This window comes from Cheilinus undulatus, linkage group 20 (genome assembly GCF_018320785.1).
Source record: "Cheilinus undulatus linkage group 20, ASM1832078v1, whole genome shotgun sequence".
NCBI lineage: Eukaryota > Metazoa > Chordata > Actinopteri > Labriformes > Labridae > Cheilinus > Cheilinus undulatus.
Window position 1 is genome coordinate 19,529,213 of NC_054884.1, and position 15,896 is coordinate 19,545,108.

The following is a 15,896-nucleotide window of genomic DNA, read 5'->3' on the forward strand; positions in this document are numbered from 1 at the left end:
CTAAAAAGAGCCTGCATTTTCCCATTAATAAAACCTGAATTTGTCACGAGTTATAACCACAACCGTTAATTGAATTCACAAGGTTTTCCATGAGTTAAATGTTGAAGGTTATCAGTTTTTCGAGGGAAAAAAGGCCTAAATTTGAATTTTCAACACAAGTTGGTGGCGAAATTCAGTTAATATAAGATATGAATTGGAGGCGGTGACGGCAAGCTTCATTGTCCAACGTTTGACGGATTGATGATGAATTGTCCAATCAGACAAAAGTGTCTGCCTCCTCCAACCAATCAAACGTGAGTTCCAGAGCTAGGCCCGCCTTCTACATAATTAAATCCACACCAGCGTGCGTGTTGGGTTAAGTGTTTGGAGTTTGCCTTGTAACAGGAACGCGGAGGTGGAAAATCACTCTGACCATCTCGAATGTTTCTGGGACTTCAAAATACCCTGCAGCCCGAAAGACTATAATGAAACACAGCTTAAAGTTTTCCCAGGAGAAGCAGGAGTCTGCGTTGAAGTGACTTTTTCAAGCTGGAGCTGCTTCCTTGTTCGACAACGGGGTGAAATATCTCAACATCCTCACAAAGAAACTTTGGCTGCTAGGCTGCTAACTCGCACACGAGCCAGACAAAAAGTATGATCACCGCTGAAGAAATGATCTCAAGCTTTGAGTAACGTCTCATCTGTCGACCTTAAACCTACAGGTAGCTGAATTCGCTCTGAAATGCTTTACTGAAGTTTAAATTTTGTAACGGTTGTGAAGTGGTCATCATTATCATCACCACCACCACCACCAGTGGAGGAAGGGTTACAGCTGGTAACTTGGCCACACAGCGCCCCCAAATCTCAACCAGGCAGGACATCCATTGCTGCCGTGTAGTCCCAGGTCTGGAGAGATGTCAGGTCGGAGTGGTGTGACACAGACCCGGGCAGCTTCTTTGGGTCCACAGCCCCTCAAAGCGACTATTCCCTATCAGCTGTCCAGCAAGACTCGAGCAAACCGCAGGGATGGAAAGTCAGGTATGAGTCTAACACCTGTCAGTCTGTATGACTCACACAGTCGCATCACTGAAAACATGTGTATGCATGTAAATCTGAGGCCATGATAACATTTGTAGTATTTTGGTATTGTCTGTTACCCATGTAAGGCCCTGCATGCGGTCACACGTTAAATTTACAACATTAATTAGCCTGTTTAGGCTTTGTAGTCCATTTATTTATCTGTAGTTTTCTTTAAAACTTGGATATAGGCTTATTGTAATGCTAGGATCTTTACTTCACTGGAATAAAAAACTGAAACATTAAAGTATGTAGTAGCTTAAAATATCGAAACAAAACTATGAAAAATTAAAAATGGCTTCTGCCACAAATTCTTACCTTTTTTTAATAATCAACTTCCTAATCTTTTTATGGCTCTATTAAACAAGGAAATGTGATTAAGAAGAAAAATACATTCAAGAAGTTGATAAAGACCAAGATGAGGTCCTCACAGTACAAATTAAATCAAAGGGAAGAGTTTTTTCCATGAAAATCAGAAAGGTAAAAGGAATCCTTCAGATTTTAGAGGCTATAATCAAAAAATGCTTAGCTTTTCTTTTACACAATCAGGCTATTATTAAAGATGGTTTCCTTTAACTGGTAATAAGTGAAAACATTGCTATCTAATTATATCAGTCTTTTACATGTAAAATCGACTTATCATTTCAAATCTACATGTATTTAAAGCTTACTTAAGTAGTGCGAGTCCAATAACATTCAGCTTTAGGGTTATTTTTCATAGTTCTTAAATTGTGTTTTCCTGAAAGGAAGTTAAAATCAATAATGAAAAATAGCAGCAAAGTGCTGCTCATAATTCAGCATTTCTCCCAGTAAATGATGCAAGTATTTAGAAGATAATCGTGTGATTGAATTTTTTGCTGCATCTTAAATGACGTTTCTCTGCATCTGACAGCTGGAAAGTCCAAACCGCAGCAGCTGAGCTCTGGCATGAGGCGGACAGTGTCTCTTGATGCCATCATCGGCCCATACCTGCAGGGACATTGGCCGAAAGAAGTTGAAGGCCAGAGCAGCGTGTGTCGCAAGGACAAATCCACCCAGGTCAGCCCCTTAATGTGTGAACACAACAGCCAGAAGTTTACCTCTGATTTCAAAATAAGAGCATTATTTCTTACTTCTCAGTGAGACAGATTGGGTCGGGTCATGTAAAAGAGAGATTAGTTTCTGCAGATAGAAGAGTTAATAGGAGAGGGAGGGAGTGTCCGCAGCCTGCACACATGTCGCACAGTGAGAACCACAGCCATGAGAACAGTCGCTGATGTCAGCTGATGAAGCCGTTTTGGCTGCACCCATCCTCTGTGCTCTGTGTGCAGGCACTCGCCACTGCTCTTCGGTTGCCCACATCCTCCCCCCTCTTTCTTTCGCTTTGTTTTTCAGTTTCTCCTGCTCTTTCGCTCCTCTTACAAGTGTGAAGAGAGAATCTGTGGGTGTAATTGGTGTGATGTGGCTGCACATCAGCCTTTGAGCGCTGAAAAACTTTGCTGAAGTGTACAGCTTTTGGCAATACATGTGTGGGGGCCTGATGTAATGTGTGACTGAAATTTTTGCAGTGTTAGATTTTTGCACCATCATGAGGTCTTGTTGGCTTTAATGATAAAGTATGCATATTAGGCTAATGTGGTTTTATTTAAAGATGATTACTTTTCTGTCTAGACCCCGGACTCGTGGTCAGATGAATCTCAGAGCAGGAGAGGCAGCAGCAGTCACAAACGATCAGCATCGTGGGGCAGCAGCGAGCATCTGCGAGAGGTGAATCTCAGCTAACATGATTGTTTGCAACAAACCGGTTGTGAAACTTGATGTCTTTTGTATTTTTTTTAAATCAGTAAGCTTTAGGAAAAAAGGTCAGACTCAATGATTGTAACTGCATTGAGCAACCGGAGACGAAATGACCTAATCTCCAAAGGAACTTCTCTTTTCTGCCAGTTTTCATTGTAACTTTACTCATCATCATATCTTGTTTCTGGTCCATCACAGAATCAGATTATCACCTCTTAAATGTGCTTACATTAAGCCTCTGTGTTGGTGTGAACTGTCAGGCATCCGTATGTTTAAAGCACTTCCTCTGTGTGTTTGTGTATGAGCTGATTGACTGACAATAACCTCTTTTTGTTGCAGATCGCTAAACTCAAACAACAGCTGCAGCAGCAGCGCAGCAAACCTGTAGTCTCAGGGGGGCATGAGAAAGACCGCCAGCGGGGCTACCCTCAGGGGAGCTGTAGCCTAGGAACCACTCAGGTACCCTAGCATCACTCCTACACATAAACATGCTGCTCTGATTACTTCATACATGCATGTTTGTTTGTGTGTTGGCACACTTAAAGGCAGAGTTTACACCAGATGATGACTGTGATGTGACTGTATGACTGATTAAAAGTCCCCAGAGTGAACTAAACCATGCAGGAAGTTGGTAAACTAAAGCACTGAAGCAACAGGAAGACCACTACATCACATCAGCTTCTGCTTTTCAGAGCAAAAAGCGTAGTTCTGCTTTTGAGCACAGCTGGTCTGTGCTGTCTCAGTGCGTTTGACATACTCTGCTAGGCTGAAGCGTAAACGGAGGACAAACAAGCTGATTGAGACCTGCAGGTGTTAAAAATATTAAGAGGAAAAGCCCGATCTGCTTCAGATAATCATTGTGGACCCTGGGTTTTACAAAAGTGCTTTGCAAAAAGGAAAGCTTCAAAATTGAACTCAGCTCTTTACAGTACAGGTGCTTCACGATAAAAAGAAACTGACAAGAGCAGTCCAGAAACAATACAACAGTATATGACTACATATTACGTCTTAACTTAGGATAACAATACGAGCTTATAAAATCAGATACACTAGCTGTCATAGCGTGACAAATAGTGCGGCGTATGATTTGAGAACACTAGACCACATGTGATTCAACACGTTATGATATGACATAACACTTCACTACACAATTTGGCCAAATGTGAGACAGCGTCTGTATAGGTGCTTGAAATCCCTAAATGCTTGAATATTAATGTTGGGTTTTTAAGGTTTGAAAAATGGTTGGATTTCAGAGAAAGTGCTTGAGATTGTAATTGTATGCCTCTCATGATAAAAAAAAAAAAAAAAAACCTGGTTAAGTTTTTGCTTTAAGAGAAATGCGTTACCACTTAAACTTGAAGAATCTGTCATTATTTATTTTTCCTGAAAATTTCATTGAAAATAATGTGATTTGTTTGGCCTTTTTTAAAATATTAACTGAGCTTTTTTTCCTTTCATTTGTCTAACATTAAAAAATTGCTTTTACTGAACACAGTTTTGGTTGCATTTTTCATTAATATGTTTTTACAGGTATGATTTAGATTATTGTTTTCTAGACGTTGGTACATCTTTCACAGGGAAAGAGTGAAAAATACAGGATTGTGCAGGTGAGGATGGTGAGGAGGGCTTGTAATCAAACCTCCCCATAATATTATTTGGTCCTTATAACAAAGAATGCAATCTAAAACGTTGTCATAAAAAGATAGATTAGTTTGGAGCGTTGTTTTTTTTTTTTTTTTTTTGATAAGGATGTGGGGCAATGTAAAAATATGTTGTATCAATTTAGGCTGATCATATTGATGCATTTATCCTGGTTAAGGTCCATGATTGGAATTGTTGAATAAAATTGAGAGGTTTTTAAACCCTGTGTTTGTAATTATCAGAATATTATGGAATATGGTAAAAGCACAGGGTAACTTGGACAAGAGGAAAGGAATACAACTCTTTCTTTCTCAGTATAACTTCTGAAATGCCTTTTCCTTGTTTAGATTTTTGTGTATTCATCTTTTCATATGACAAAACTCTTAACTTGCTGCCAGACTGACCATATATTAATATATAATGCTTTTTATGATGGGTGAAAAACAAGAGAGAAAAAATTGTTTTCTTGTCCTCAGACTCAGCCGATTCCCATCCCCCTCTCTCCCTTGTCGACACTTGTCCCTCGACTGCGCTGCAGTGTGGAGGGCCTCAACCAGGAGCTGGAAGGCATGTTCATCTGCCAGCCTCCTCATCCGCAGCCCATGGTAACATTATCACACTGTTTACACTGTGTATAGATGATGATAAAAGTAATAGTTTTTAAAATGGAGAGGTCCAGTGTGGTAGAGGCCTAAACTATCTGATTAGGTTTTGGTTCTGATTTAGTTTTGTGTCTCTCCAGGTCCTTGAAGTTCCAGACGGTCACCGAGCTCCGGTCCCCCCTCAGAGCTGCAGCAGTGGATCTCAGAGTGACCCCACTAACACACCTTTGTCCTCATCTTCGTCCTCCTCCTCACCAAGCTCCCCTCCTGTTTACATCTCCTCTTCCCCAGCAGTCTCTGAGGATGCTCCTCCAGAGCTGCACCAAGGTCGGTCACTAAGTGTTATATGTTGTGCATAATCTTGCAAACACCTGTAGTATTTATCAAGGGTGCTTTTCTGATTTGGGTTAAAGGGAATCATACGCCTTTGATAACTGGAACTTCACAGTTTGAAGCCACATTTCCACAACTCCCAATTGTAAAGTTTTCTGTCACACTATTGGTTAGGTATAGAATTACTGTAAATAAAATAGAAGGTGAGCTGCTTTGTGGCATTAACACCTTTTGCAGCCACTCAAGCAATGTCCTAAAACCCTAAAACCACAGGCAACTTTATGAAATGTGCACCAGCTCAGCATGCTTGGATGGTTAACAGTTAAAGTCCTGCTTTGCTATTTTAATATCTGAAATTGAACCTGATAGACCATAGAAGTTCTAAACTGATACTACCTGACACACAGAGTATTTAACTGTTTTTCCTTTGTTCACCACTCATACACCACTTAGAAAAACATTTTCTCAGGTTAATTTACTTAGCACACTCTACATTCAGGCATAAAGCTATCATGTTTGAATTCCCCTTCCCAGCTCCTAAAAAACCTAAAGCAAATTTCCTCTTTGTATGAGTACTTCATCCTTCTCTTTTGCACAATTTACTCTTCATTTTTACCAGATACTTAAAGGGATATTCTGTATTTCAGTGTGCATTGCCCCTGTAAACAAGATGTGCTTAGAGAAGCAAGGCCTATCTAGTGCCACAGATGGGTGCGGTAGCTCTGTGTAACTTGGCAGGTTTTAGGCAAAAATAGGCCAAAAAATTTTATTGGCTCGATTGCACACTATATCAAAAATTTAAGCGATTAATTTTTCACCCAGAAAGCGGCTGTGCTTGGTACTATTGTGCAATGCAAGCTTCACTTATAGGCCACATGCTCTAGTGCCTCAGATGGTTGCCTCTGCGGGCTTCATCAGAGAAAAAAAATGCTAACTTTAAGCTCAAACTTGTTAGTTCAGCTCAGTTTTCCACTTCAACAGCTGACACTTTGTTGACAGAAAGTAAACATATCGTGCTGAATATAGCTTGACTATCAGTCATTAGAGGAAAAAAGCAACAGCCATAAACTGAAAGGGACTGTCTGCAAATTTCAACACCAAAAGAATGGGATTAAAATAAAAGGACTACTTCATTCTGATACAGAAATGATTTAATGTTGATTGTAGTTGATCTGTGTTTATCAAACTTTGTAGTATATATCTATAGTGGTTTGACACCACAGTGATTAATCCTTGATATTAGTGATTCAAAATCACAAAGCTTAGAAACCACAGTTCACTTTGTGTGTGAACTGAACTAAACTCTGTGATTCTAGTTCTGTAGAACTGAGGACACTGTTCAACATAAACTGCACTCCATGAGGTGTGTTAACTAAATGGTCAACCACCATTTTTGTTTTATAGCAGAGTTTCTCATAGTGAGGGCGAAATAATAAAGAGGCCTCCGTGGTTCACACTGACAGCTTCACACAAAGCTATCTGGGATTGCTCACAGCAAAAACCAGGAAGTCCATATTTAAATTTTTTTTCTCCATAGTCATGTGAAATTAGCCTACAAAACAAAGAGTGGTTGCTTACTGTTAAATTAATGCACAAGAGGATGTGTTTTTGTTTAAAACATATCTTAACTTTAATTTAAAAACGAAGCAGAGCTAGGCTGAGCTCAGCAGCTCAGCTGTTGGAAATGTCTTGTGGGGCAACACTGTTGCAGAATTTAAGAGTGGGATTTGCACATTACTGAAGTTGCATTGTTAACAAAATGCACAGCAGATGGCTGAGAATCAGCGTGGTCTATTAGCATTATGCAACACCAAACATGAATGAGAAACAGCACATCATATCTGTCATGGTGGCCACCATGAAAAGATGTTATAGATATAATAATCCAATTTTTAAGCTTTGAAAACTCTATTTCTGTTAATGTAAGTGCTCAACTAAAAGATGTAGTCTTTTTTAAATTTCCAGACATGTCACACAAAGTCCACATATTGTTTCTTTAAATGAGCAAAGATATCTCGTATATTAAGAACTGAGTGCAGCAATTGTTATCAAATATGCATTCAGCTGTTGTTTTAAAACTGCTTCAAATAAATCTTAGATTGTAATGACCATTTTTATTTCTTCTGGTTCAGGATTGACCGACAGCGCAGAGATGTGTCTCCTGTCCCCGTTCTCGTCCCAGAATGATGCTGACCCCACACTGCCACTGCTGATGTCGTCTTCACCGGGACCAAACAAGAGCTGCTGTTTTCAAAGGGAACCACCAGAGGGCTGTGAAAAAGTCAGAGTCTGGGAGGAAACCAGGTTTGTAGGTTGTATGTAGACAGCATTTACACATTTAATTTCATATGTTTGTCTTAAATCAAACCTTTAGTAGGTAAAGCCTACCTAAGCCTCCTTGATGTAATATTTCCCAGCAATAATATTGTCAGGACTCATCATGGACAGTCACAGAAATATGTGAGGATTTTCTTATGAGCTATCTGAAACTTAATAATAGGGTCAGAATAAACAGAAAACGTAAAACACATTTTTAGTGAGATGTCTTTGAAACCTCTACACTGATTTATGCCTCACTTGTTGCATAAACATCTTTGTCTGATCCAAAGCTCTTGTATCAGACACGTCTGAATTAATGTTGGACTATGTTGGTTGTTACTGCCCTTTAGTGGTGCTTTTGGGAACTACACTACCAAAATATTCACCCCATGATTTATACCTTAAATGTCTCTTAATCTGTATTATAAATATGCTTGAAATAACTTGGCCAAGAAATTAAAACATCCTCACTGAGAACCAAATTTGAGAATCCATAAGTGCAGTGCAGAGGGCAGAATACCCAGTGAGCTTATTTAAAGCCTTCACTGAATGTTAAAGTATCTCCAAATTAATGGAACACCATTAACACACAGAGCTAGTTATAAAGGTACCCCAGCCCAACTCCCTAATCACTGACTTCTTTTATAACTACTTTCGAATTCATCCTTTTCTGATTACAGCATAATGCATGTCATTCCTGATGTACCATATTTTCCAGACTATAAGTCGCACTTTTTTCATAGTTTGGCTGGTCCTGCGACTTAGAGTCAGGTGCGACTTATATATCAAAATATATTTAATTTAACATGTTATTAAATGTTTATCCATACTGACTGACATGCACAAGGAGTAAACATTACCATCTACAGCCGTGAGAGGGCGCTCTAGGCTTGTGACAACTATATGCTGCTCCTGTACCACTGAAAAAGTTAACGAAAACTGTAATCGGGCAGCAGAAAGAAAGTTTGGAGTGAGTGAGAAACTTGTGAGGGACTGGCGAAAAGCAGAGGTTACTCTTACTGCAATGAAGAAAACAAAGAAAGCTAATCGCAGGCTGAAAGCAAGATGTCCAGAGCTGGAGGAACGAGTACGCAGATGGGTGCTTGAACAACGTGCTGCCAGGAGAGGCTTGTCAACGGTGCAGCTGCGTCTCCACGCCCTGGTAGTTGCCAAGGAGATGAATATAAATGACTTTGCAGGTGGGCCTTCTTGGCATTACCGCTTCATGCAACGCAACCGCCTCTCTATCAGAGCGGTGTGTCATTTTCTAAATAGATGCGACTTATAGTCCGGTGCGACTTATGTTTTTTTTTTTTCCTCTTCATGAGGCATTTTTTGACTGATGCGACTTATACTCCGGAGCGACTTATAGTCCGGAAAATACGGTGATCACTATCTGAACCAGTGACTTCATCCAATTTATTGTTCTTCTTACTCCTGTGTGCCTCCTGTGTTTGCAGAATGCCCTGCAGTCTCATGACCTTATACGGGCATATAAAGGGTTGGTGGTCCACCCTTTAGGGTCACTATCATCAGTAAATCTCTAGAGTTGGGAAATACTAAACAGTGTCCTGTGTTTGTGTAACCAATAAGTTTTGTTACCAGTATCTTAAAGCGTTTGTCTGTTTATTCTTCAGCCCTTCACATCAGCTAAAGCCAGCCCTCATCCCCTCCTGCCCTGACCCCAACAAGGTAAACTTCACCCCCCATGGAGGCTCTGCCTTCTGCCCCGTCAGCCTCCTCAAGCCCCTGCTCCCCTCCATGGACCTTCTGTTCCGCAGCCTCGCCGTCTCTCCAGTGGGGAGCTGCTCGAGCCAAGGAACCAGCTCCTGCCAGGTGGCATCCTCCAGCAACCGGGTCACTCCTCCTGGTCCTCCTTCATCCACCACCAACAACTCTACTGCTGCTCCTGTGCTGGGAGAAAGCTCGGGAGAGGGGCTCGCTTTCTGATCTTGAAAACAGTGAAGCAAATACTTTAGTTGTCTGGAACGAATTTGTCTATTTTTGTTGCTTTATTTTAAGGAAGGCTTATTCCTTTGCTATACATGTCTGAAATCTCAAATGAAACAAAATACTGAAAAAGAATACGTCTTTGTGCTTGAGCTGCTTGTTAAGAATTTTTGGTATAGTGACATTTCAAATTAAACTGTTGGTTTTTATTTCATTATCCAAAGATGTTTTTAGGCCAAACAACAGTGAAAATCCTCTCATATTTGCTTCTTTATCAATTGCTGCACAATTTTCCCCAAAGAAGCCATGACAAACACTTGATTCTTAACCCTATTTTATTTACTCCTACCAAAATGAAAGTAAACTGCTTCTTTTTTTACTTTCAAGAAAATCTAAGATATCTGGAATTCACTCTTTGTATTTTTTTTTTTTATCTAACCTGACCTCACACCCATCTCTGGTGTACAAAGCATGACAAATCACTTGGGTACTTCTTAGTTTACATGATTAGAAAAAAAGACACAATGAATTAGATAATTGTAGACAGGAATTTTCCACATGTTGAACTTTGGTAGCATCGATACCTAAAGGCTTCAGCTCATGCATTCCTGCTTTAAAAAGTTGTATAGCTGTGATATTTTTGTTGTCATCCTGTTTACTTGTTAAAAAAGTATCTTTTGCATGTGTAATGGATACAAACCTGTTCTGCCTTGTTGTGCATTTGAAGCTATGTGTAAAGTTTGAAAATTTCACAGCCTAGTTGACTACCTAACCCATTTTAGTGGTGTAGATTTCTTTTTCTACTGCAGAGCTGACAAGTTTATGACATTCAGATAGTTTTATTTCTCGTAGATATGTTTGCACAAATTGAACTGCTACTTTTGAGTCGCATTTCTTATTTTTATATTCACTTTTTGTACTTTAAGAGTAGTGATGTGTATTTTTTTTACATCTCTTTTCAATTACCTGCAACATAAGCTAAAAAAAAAAAGAACCTGTTACTTGTAGTTTTGTTCTGTCGGTGTAACCGAGGCAGGTGTTACACGAGATACTGTATTGGTGGATTTTTATGCACTTCCAGGAGAAGGTTTCTTTAATACGTTAGTCCTGGTTTATTGTCACTGACAGAAGTTTTGTTTGTGTGAATGGATGAAAAGTTAACTAGTCTGATTTTTCTTGACTTCTACTAGTTTTAGTATCCTGGTGAAAATACTGATGAGTTGAAACATTGTATTTTTCAGATAAGTCTGTATCAGTGTTTACTGTATCAGTGTGGATGCTGGGGACGTGCTGTTTCTCTCAGGTTCTGTGTTCTGTCCACATAAATATGATGAATAATAAGATGTCTTTGTGCTTTATTAAACCAGTCTTGAATCTTGTGCTTTAGTCTGAATTTAAATGCTTACTGAAAGGCATTGGCGCTTCAGTGTGACGTTGAGTGTACTCAATACAAAAGCCTTAAGACGGCAAAATGCAAACATTCTGTTTTTGTTTACCTTGATAAATACCTTTTTTAATGTTGGGATTGAGATGTTTTTATCGCAAGATCTGGGCATAAAAAGTTTTTTTTGTTAATTTCTTAAATCTACTAAAACTGACTCACTTTCAGATGCAAATCAGGGCTGTTTTCTTTAATTGAGATGTGTCAAGATATTTTGATATAGAGTTTTCCTAAATTAACCCTAAGGTTTTATTTTAACTTAAGTTCAAGAGAGTCTGCCAATCTACTTGTCTTTGAATTCATAGTTGAAGGCAGTGGTTCCTAACCCTTTTTCCCTTACCCCTCCTTACTTGAATCTAAGAAAAGCTGAGACCTCCAGGACTGCTTGGAAAAACTTAATGTCAATCAACAGGTTCTTGCCAAAAGATGAACTATCCATAACTACAATGGTGTTGGGGCCATTTTAAAAGACAGAATGACAGAGGATCTGTCAGTTTTTAAGGGAAAAAGTCATTCCAATATTTTCAAGTTGTACATTTACAAGGAAAAACGACTTTAAAAGTTGTATATTTATGTTCACCAAAACTTGGGGTTTTTTAGCTTATGAAGTAAATAAAAAAATAGCAATTTGTGTGGAGGAAAATCATACCAGATGAAAAAGTTTCCTTGCTCTAGGACAGCAGTTGAGAGCCTAATCAAATGATACTTCTCACTGGGCCTAATCAGTTAGGAAATAATTGGGATTTTAGCCCAGAATCATCACATTTTCCTTATCCTCTAGACTAGAAAGAGACCTTTCTGTAAGCTGGGGCTGTCAAAACACCATTTTCAGTTTCATTTCTTGTAAATATATACTATTGTATAATGTAAATTCATCATGAAATCTTGATCATGATTTGACAATTTTAAGACAATTTTAAGGAGGATGAAGTCCTCAAAAACGGAAACACCAACAGCTCCATTAAAACTTGGACACTTTTCTTCTGCTGAAGCTGTGTTTAAATCTGAAGCACATGAAAAGATGAGAGGCATAGACAAGTGATAATGGTGGGATTAGTTTGACAGTTTAATCAAAACTATATGATACATATGAATTATTTAATTGTAATCACAATATAACTTTAATTCATATAGCACCTTAAAAGCAGGTGTTTACAAAGTGAGTTAATGAGAGTGCACAAAAACTTATTGATGAGGATTTCAACTATAATACATCTTTCCAGATTTTTGAACATTATATTTCTTTTGCTATTTTTTTAGGGGTCTGAAAAAATTTAAAGAGCAGTTTTCTTTAAGACCTTCAGTGTCTCGCGCACATGACGCACAGTACATACAGGGTACAAATGTACAGCTGTTGTCGTTGCATTGTGGGATTGGCTGGCGGCAGAGGAGGTGGTGAACACTTCACTGTACGTGCAGGCCTGTAGGAAACCCGCACGAGCTCCTCCAGAAGAAGAAGCGCGCATTTTTCCCACCCTCACATTTTCATCTTTATCGGACTCCGTCAGCGGGAAGACTGTCCACCATGTCATCCATACTGGGAACGGTCGTCAAACAAGTCAAAAGCCATCCAGCTGTAAGTCACGTACTCTGTGTTTTGTTTTACCATGGTAAAGGTGACATTGAAAGCGCTGATGAAGAGGACGCGCGTGAGCAAACGCGCGCACGTTCCCCAAAAAATGACACCCTAATTATGTACTAGCTCTCGTATTTGTTTTAGTATCTCCTTGTAGCTTTCTCTCTACAAAGATATTTTGACCATTAATGAGTAATTAAATTAAAATGACTACACAATTTAATTCCTCTACAGTCTTCGACAGAGGGGCGATAACGGCATTTCAACGTCAATTCATCCTTAACAAAGCCCACATTTCTCTTTATATTTCTTCCGTTTTCTCCGTCAGTGTGTACGTATGTAATGCTTTCATTCCTGCTTCCTGTAGCGGCTTTTCTCTTTCTTACTAGACCCCCTGTAAGCTCCATAACAGGCTATTTCTCTCCTCAGGCAGCTTTAATACGCCTAATGAAGCCACCTGCGATCGATACCTGACAGCAAGGGTACATTTTCTAATTAGCTTCATTAGAGTGCGATGTCTCGGACATGTTAGCGGAAAGTAGCGGTACAGTGTGTCCTCCTATGTTCACAGCCATGTATGCAGCGGTGTGCTGCACGTAGCTTACACTACTGTATGGACTGGTAGGGCCTGTGCATAGCATATAGACAGTATGTATCAAGGGCAAGGGGGTGAGACAGGCTGCTTTACGGCAGAGTCCATATTAATAGACCACTGAGCACAAATGTTTTTGTCCCAGTGAATATTATGTATTTAATGCCTCATTTCAGAAGCCATACATTAGCACTTTACACTGACTGTGCTGCTGCTGGACTGAAATATTAATCACCTCCGCAATAAGCACCCCACTGCCAAGCACCCCAAACATTCTCACTGAGACGTTGTCATTGGTTTACCCTGATTGGTTGTTTGATTCAGACATAACCAGTTTGAAAAAAATAGAAAGGAAGACACAGATTGGGCACACGTTTATACAAAGGAACATCTCCCTTTGATATCCCAAGTAATATAAAACAATTAAAACATGTTATTTTAACCCTAATTTAACTTCAATGATGATACTTGGTGTAGATTTATAAAACTTAGCACAAAAAGTAAGGATATTTGTCTCCCTTTTAAATGGTACCACATTTGTAAGCAACATGCATTTGTGGGATGAGCAGCAGAGCTGAGTATGTGGGTTGCACCCATGAAAAATGTGCCAAATCTTCTCTGCCAAGGCCAAACAGTTTCGTTTTCTGCTGCTATTGTTTTGTACTACTAGGTTGCGACAGTTAGGTGCCGGATTGGATTGTAGCGTCAACGTGGTGAAGACATGGGGAACAGTACGCTGTTTTCTGCACTGATAGAGAATCACTGTTTGGTGGAGGCAGTGTGATGGTGTCTGGTGGCATCTCCATCACTAGAAAAAAAGGAGGTTTGTCATTGGAGGCAATCAGAGTGCAGAAAGATATCAAGATGAGATTCTGCAACCAGTGGTTATCCCATATCTCTACAGTCTGGGACCGAACTCTATCCTCCAAGATGACAACGCACGCCCCCACAGAGCGGGGTTTATCAGACTACCTCCAAAATTTGGGAGTGGAGAGGATGAAATGGCCTGCCAGCAGTCCTGACCTCAACCCCATTGAACACTTGTGGGATCAGCTTGGGCGTGCTGTTTGTGCCAGAGTGACTAACACAACCACATTGGCTGACCTGCAACAAATGCTAGTTGAGGAATGGGATGCTAGGCTGGAGACCAGCATGAGGAGGAGGTGCCAGGCTGTTGTGGCTGTGGATGGTTTTCCACACACTACTGAGGCTCCTGTTTGTTAAATGAATACACTGTTAAAATGCCAATATGTCGTGCTTCTTCAGACTTCAATCATCCAATCCACCAAACAGAGGCAATGGCAGAATATGCTGTTGGCAGAGATTTGGCAAATTTTTCACGGGCGCAACCCACATACTCAGCTCTGCTGCTCATCCCACAAATGCATGTTGCTTAAAGAAATAATCTACCAAACACAAATGTCCTTACTTTTTGTGCCAAGTTTATAAACAACCTTCATCTCATCTGTGTGTTTCTAATTATTGTACATTTGGTGCATCATGATGTGTTTTTTTTTAACATCTAGCTCATCCCGCTCTTCATCTTTATTGGTGGAGGCGCAACAATGAGCATGATGTACCTGGGTCGCCTGGCTCTGAAAAACCCTGATGTCTCGTAAGTCCCATCTAAAGATTTATATTTGTGTTGCCTTCATAACAACTTTTTTAAAAATTTATGAGAAAAGTCAATTATTCCATCCATTAACACAAACAATCTCTCTTATTTTGGTCCTTTCATGTCCTCAGATGGGATCGCAAGAACAACCCTGAGCCCTGGAACAATATGGCACCTGATCAGCAGTACAAAGTACGAACATTAATAGCACAAATAACTTCTGAAGCTCTGATGTGTTCTGACTTTCTTTCGTTTTACTCATTTGCCTTGTTAGATTTAAACTGAAAGCCTATTTCTGTGGACAAGCCATATCTGTCCTGTTATCTTGCCTCAAAGTCCAAGCTGCCTTCTTCCTACTGATTGTGTACATTTGTCTGTTTCCAGCTTTTCACAGTTAACATGGACTACTCCAAGATGAAGAAGGACAGGCCTGACTTCTAAGTCATCATGTCTTTATGCCTCTATGACGTATCGTCAGTGTAAGAAGCCTTTGCACTTTTTGCCAAACACAAACAAGCCCAGACTGCTGAATGAAGGTGGCATCACACACTGTACTGCACTCATTTAGCCAGTTTATTTCCAATGTAAGGGGAAAGGGATCATACACTTATCTATGACTGTAAGAAATAAAACAGGCAACCACCTGTTTTACTAAATGATTAATTTATTTTAGTCTATGCTGTAAATTATTAAAACCATTTCAATCGGACCTTCTTGTGTGTCTTTTCTCCTCCACAGTTTTAGTCATTATGATTATCAAACGACTAGACTGATTTCTTCTTGAAATCCTTCCAATGCCACCAGTGAGTCAGTGTAAATAACCCTTAAGACTGATAAGAGTAGGGCAGATAAACAAACAGCGAGCAATAAAGGACAGTACATCAATTACAGTACAATTAAAAACATGTGGGTCAGACGGTTTTGAGACAGAACTTTAGCAAATAAGCCCTGAAGTCAGGGAGGAACTTTGTCATTTCCTGTTTTCAAGAAGTCAG

General features: G+C 39.7%; 2 protein-coding genes across 2 annotated transcripts; both read left to right on the plus strand.

Moving 5' to 3' along the window:
• The first annotated feature begins 374 nt into the window (after nucleotides 1-374).
• LOC121528854 (protein FAM117A-like) lies at nucleotides 375-11,056 on the plus strand. Its single transcript, XM_041816485.1, has 8 exons — nucleotides 375-1,017; nucleotides 1,949-2,094; nucleotides 2,707-2,802; nucleotides 3,172-3,291; nucleotides 4,950-5,078; nucleotides 5,216-5,402; nucleotides 7,541-7,712; nucleotides 9,365-11,056. The coding sequence occupies exons 1-8, from the start codon at nucleotides 894-896 to the stop codon at nucleotides 9,675-9,677; spliced, it is 1,287 nt and encodes a 428-aa protein (XP_041672419.1). The 5' UTR covers nucleotides 375-893; the 3' UTR covers nucleotides 9,678-11,056.
• Nucleotides 11,057-12,500: 1,444 nt separating this feature from the next.
• On the plus strand, nucleotides 12,501-15,610 carry LOC121528721 (cytochrome c oxidase subunit NDUFA4). Its single transcript, XM_041816285.1, has 4 exons — nucleotides 12,501-12,694; nucleotides 14,813-14,901; nucleotides 15,033-15,093; nucleotides 15,286-15,610. The coding sequence occupies exons 1-4, from the start codon at nucleotides 12,644-12,646 to the stop codon at nucleotides 15,340-15,342; spliced, it is 258 nt and encodes an 85-aa protein (XP_041672219.1). The 5' UTR covers nucleotides 12,501-12,643; the 3' UTR covers nucleotides 15,343-15,610.
• The last annotated feature ends 286 nt before the right edge of the window (nucleotides 15,611-15,896 follow it).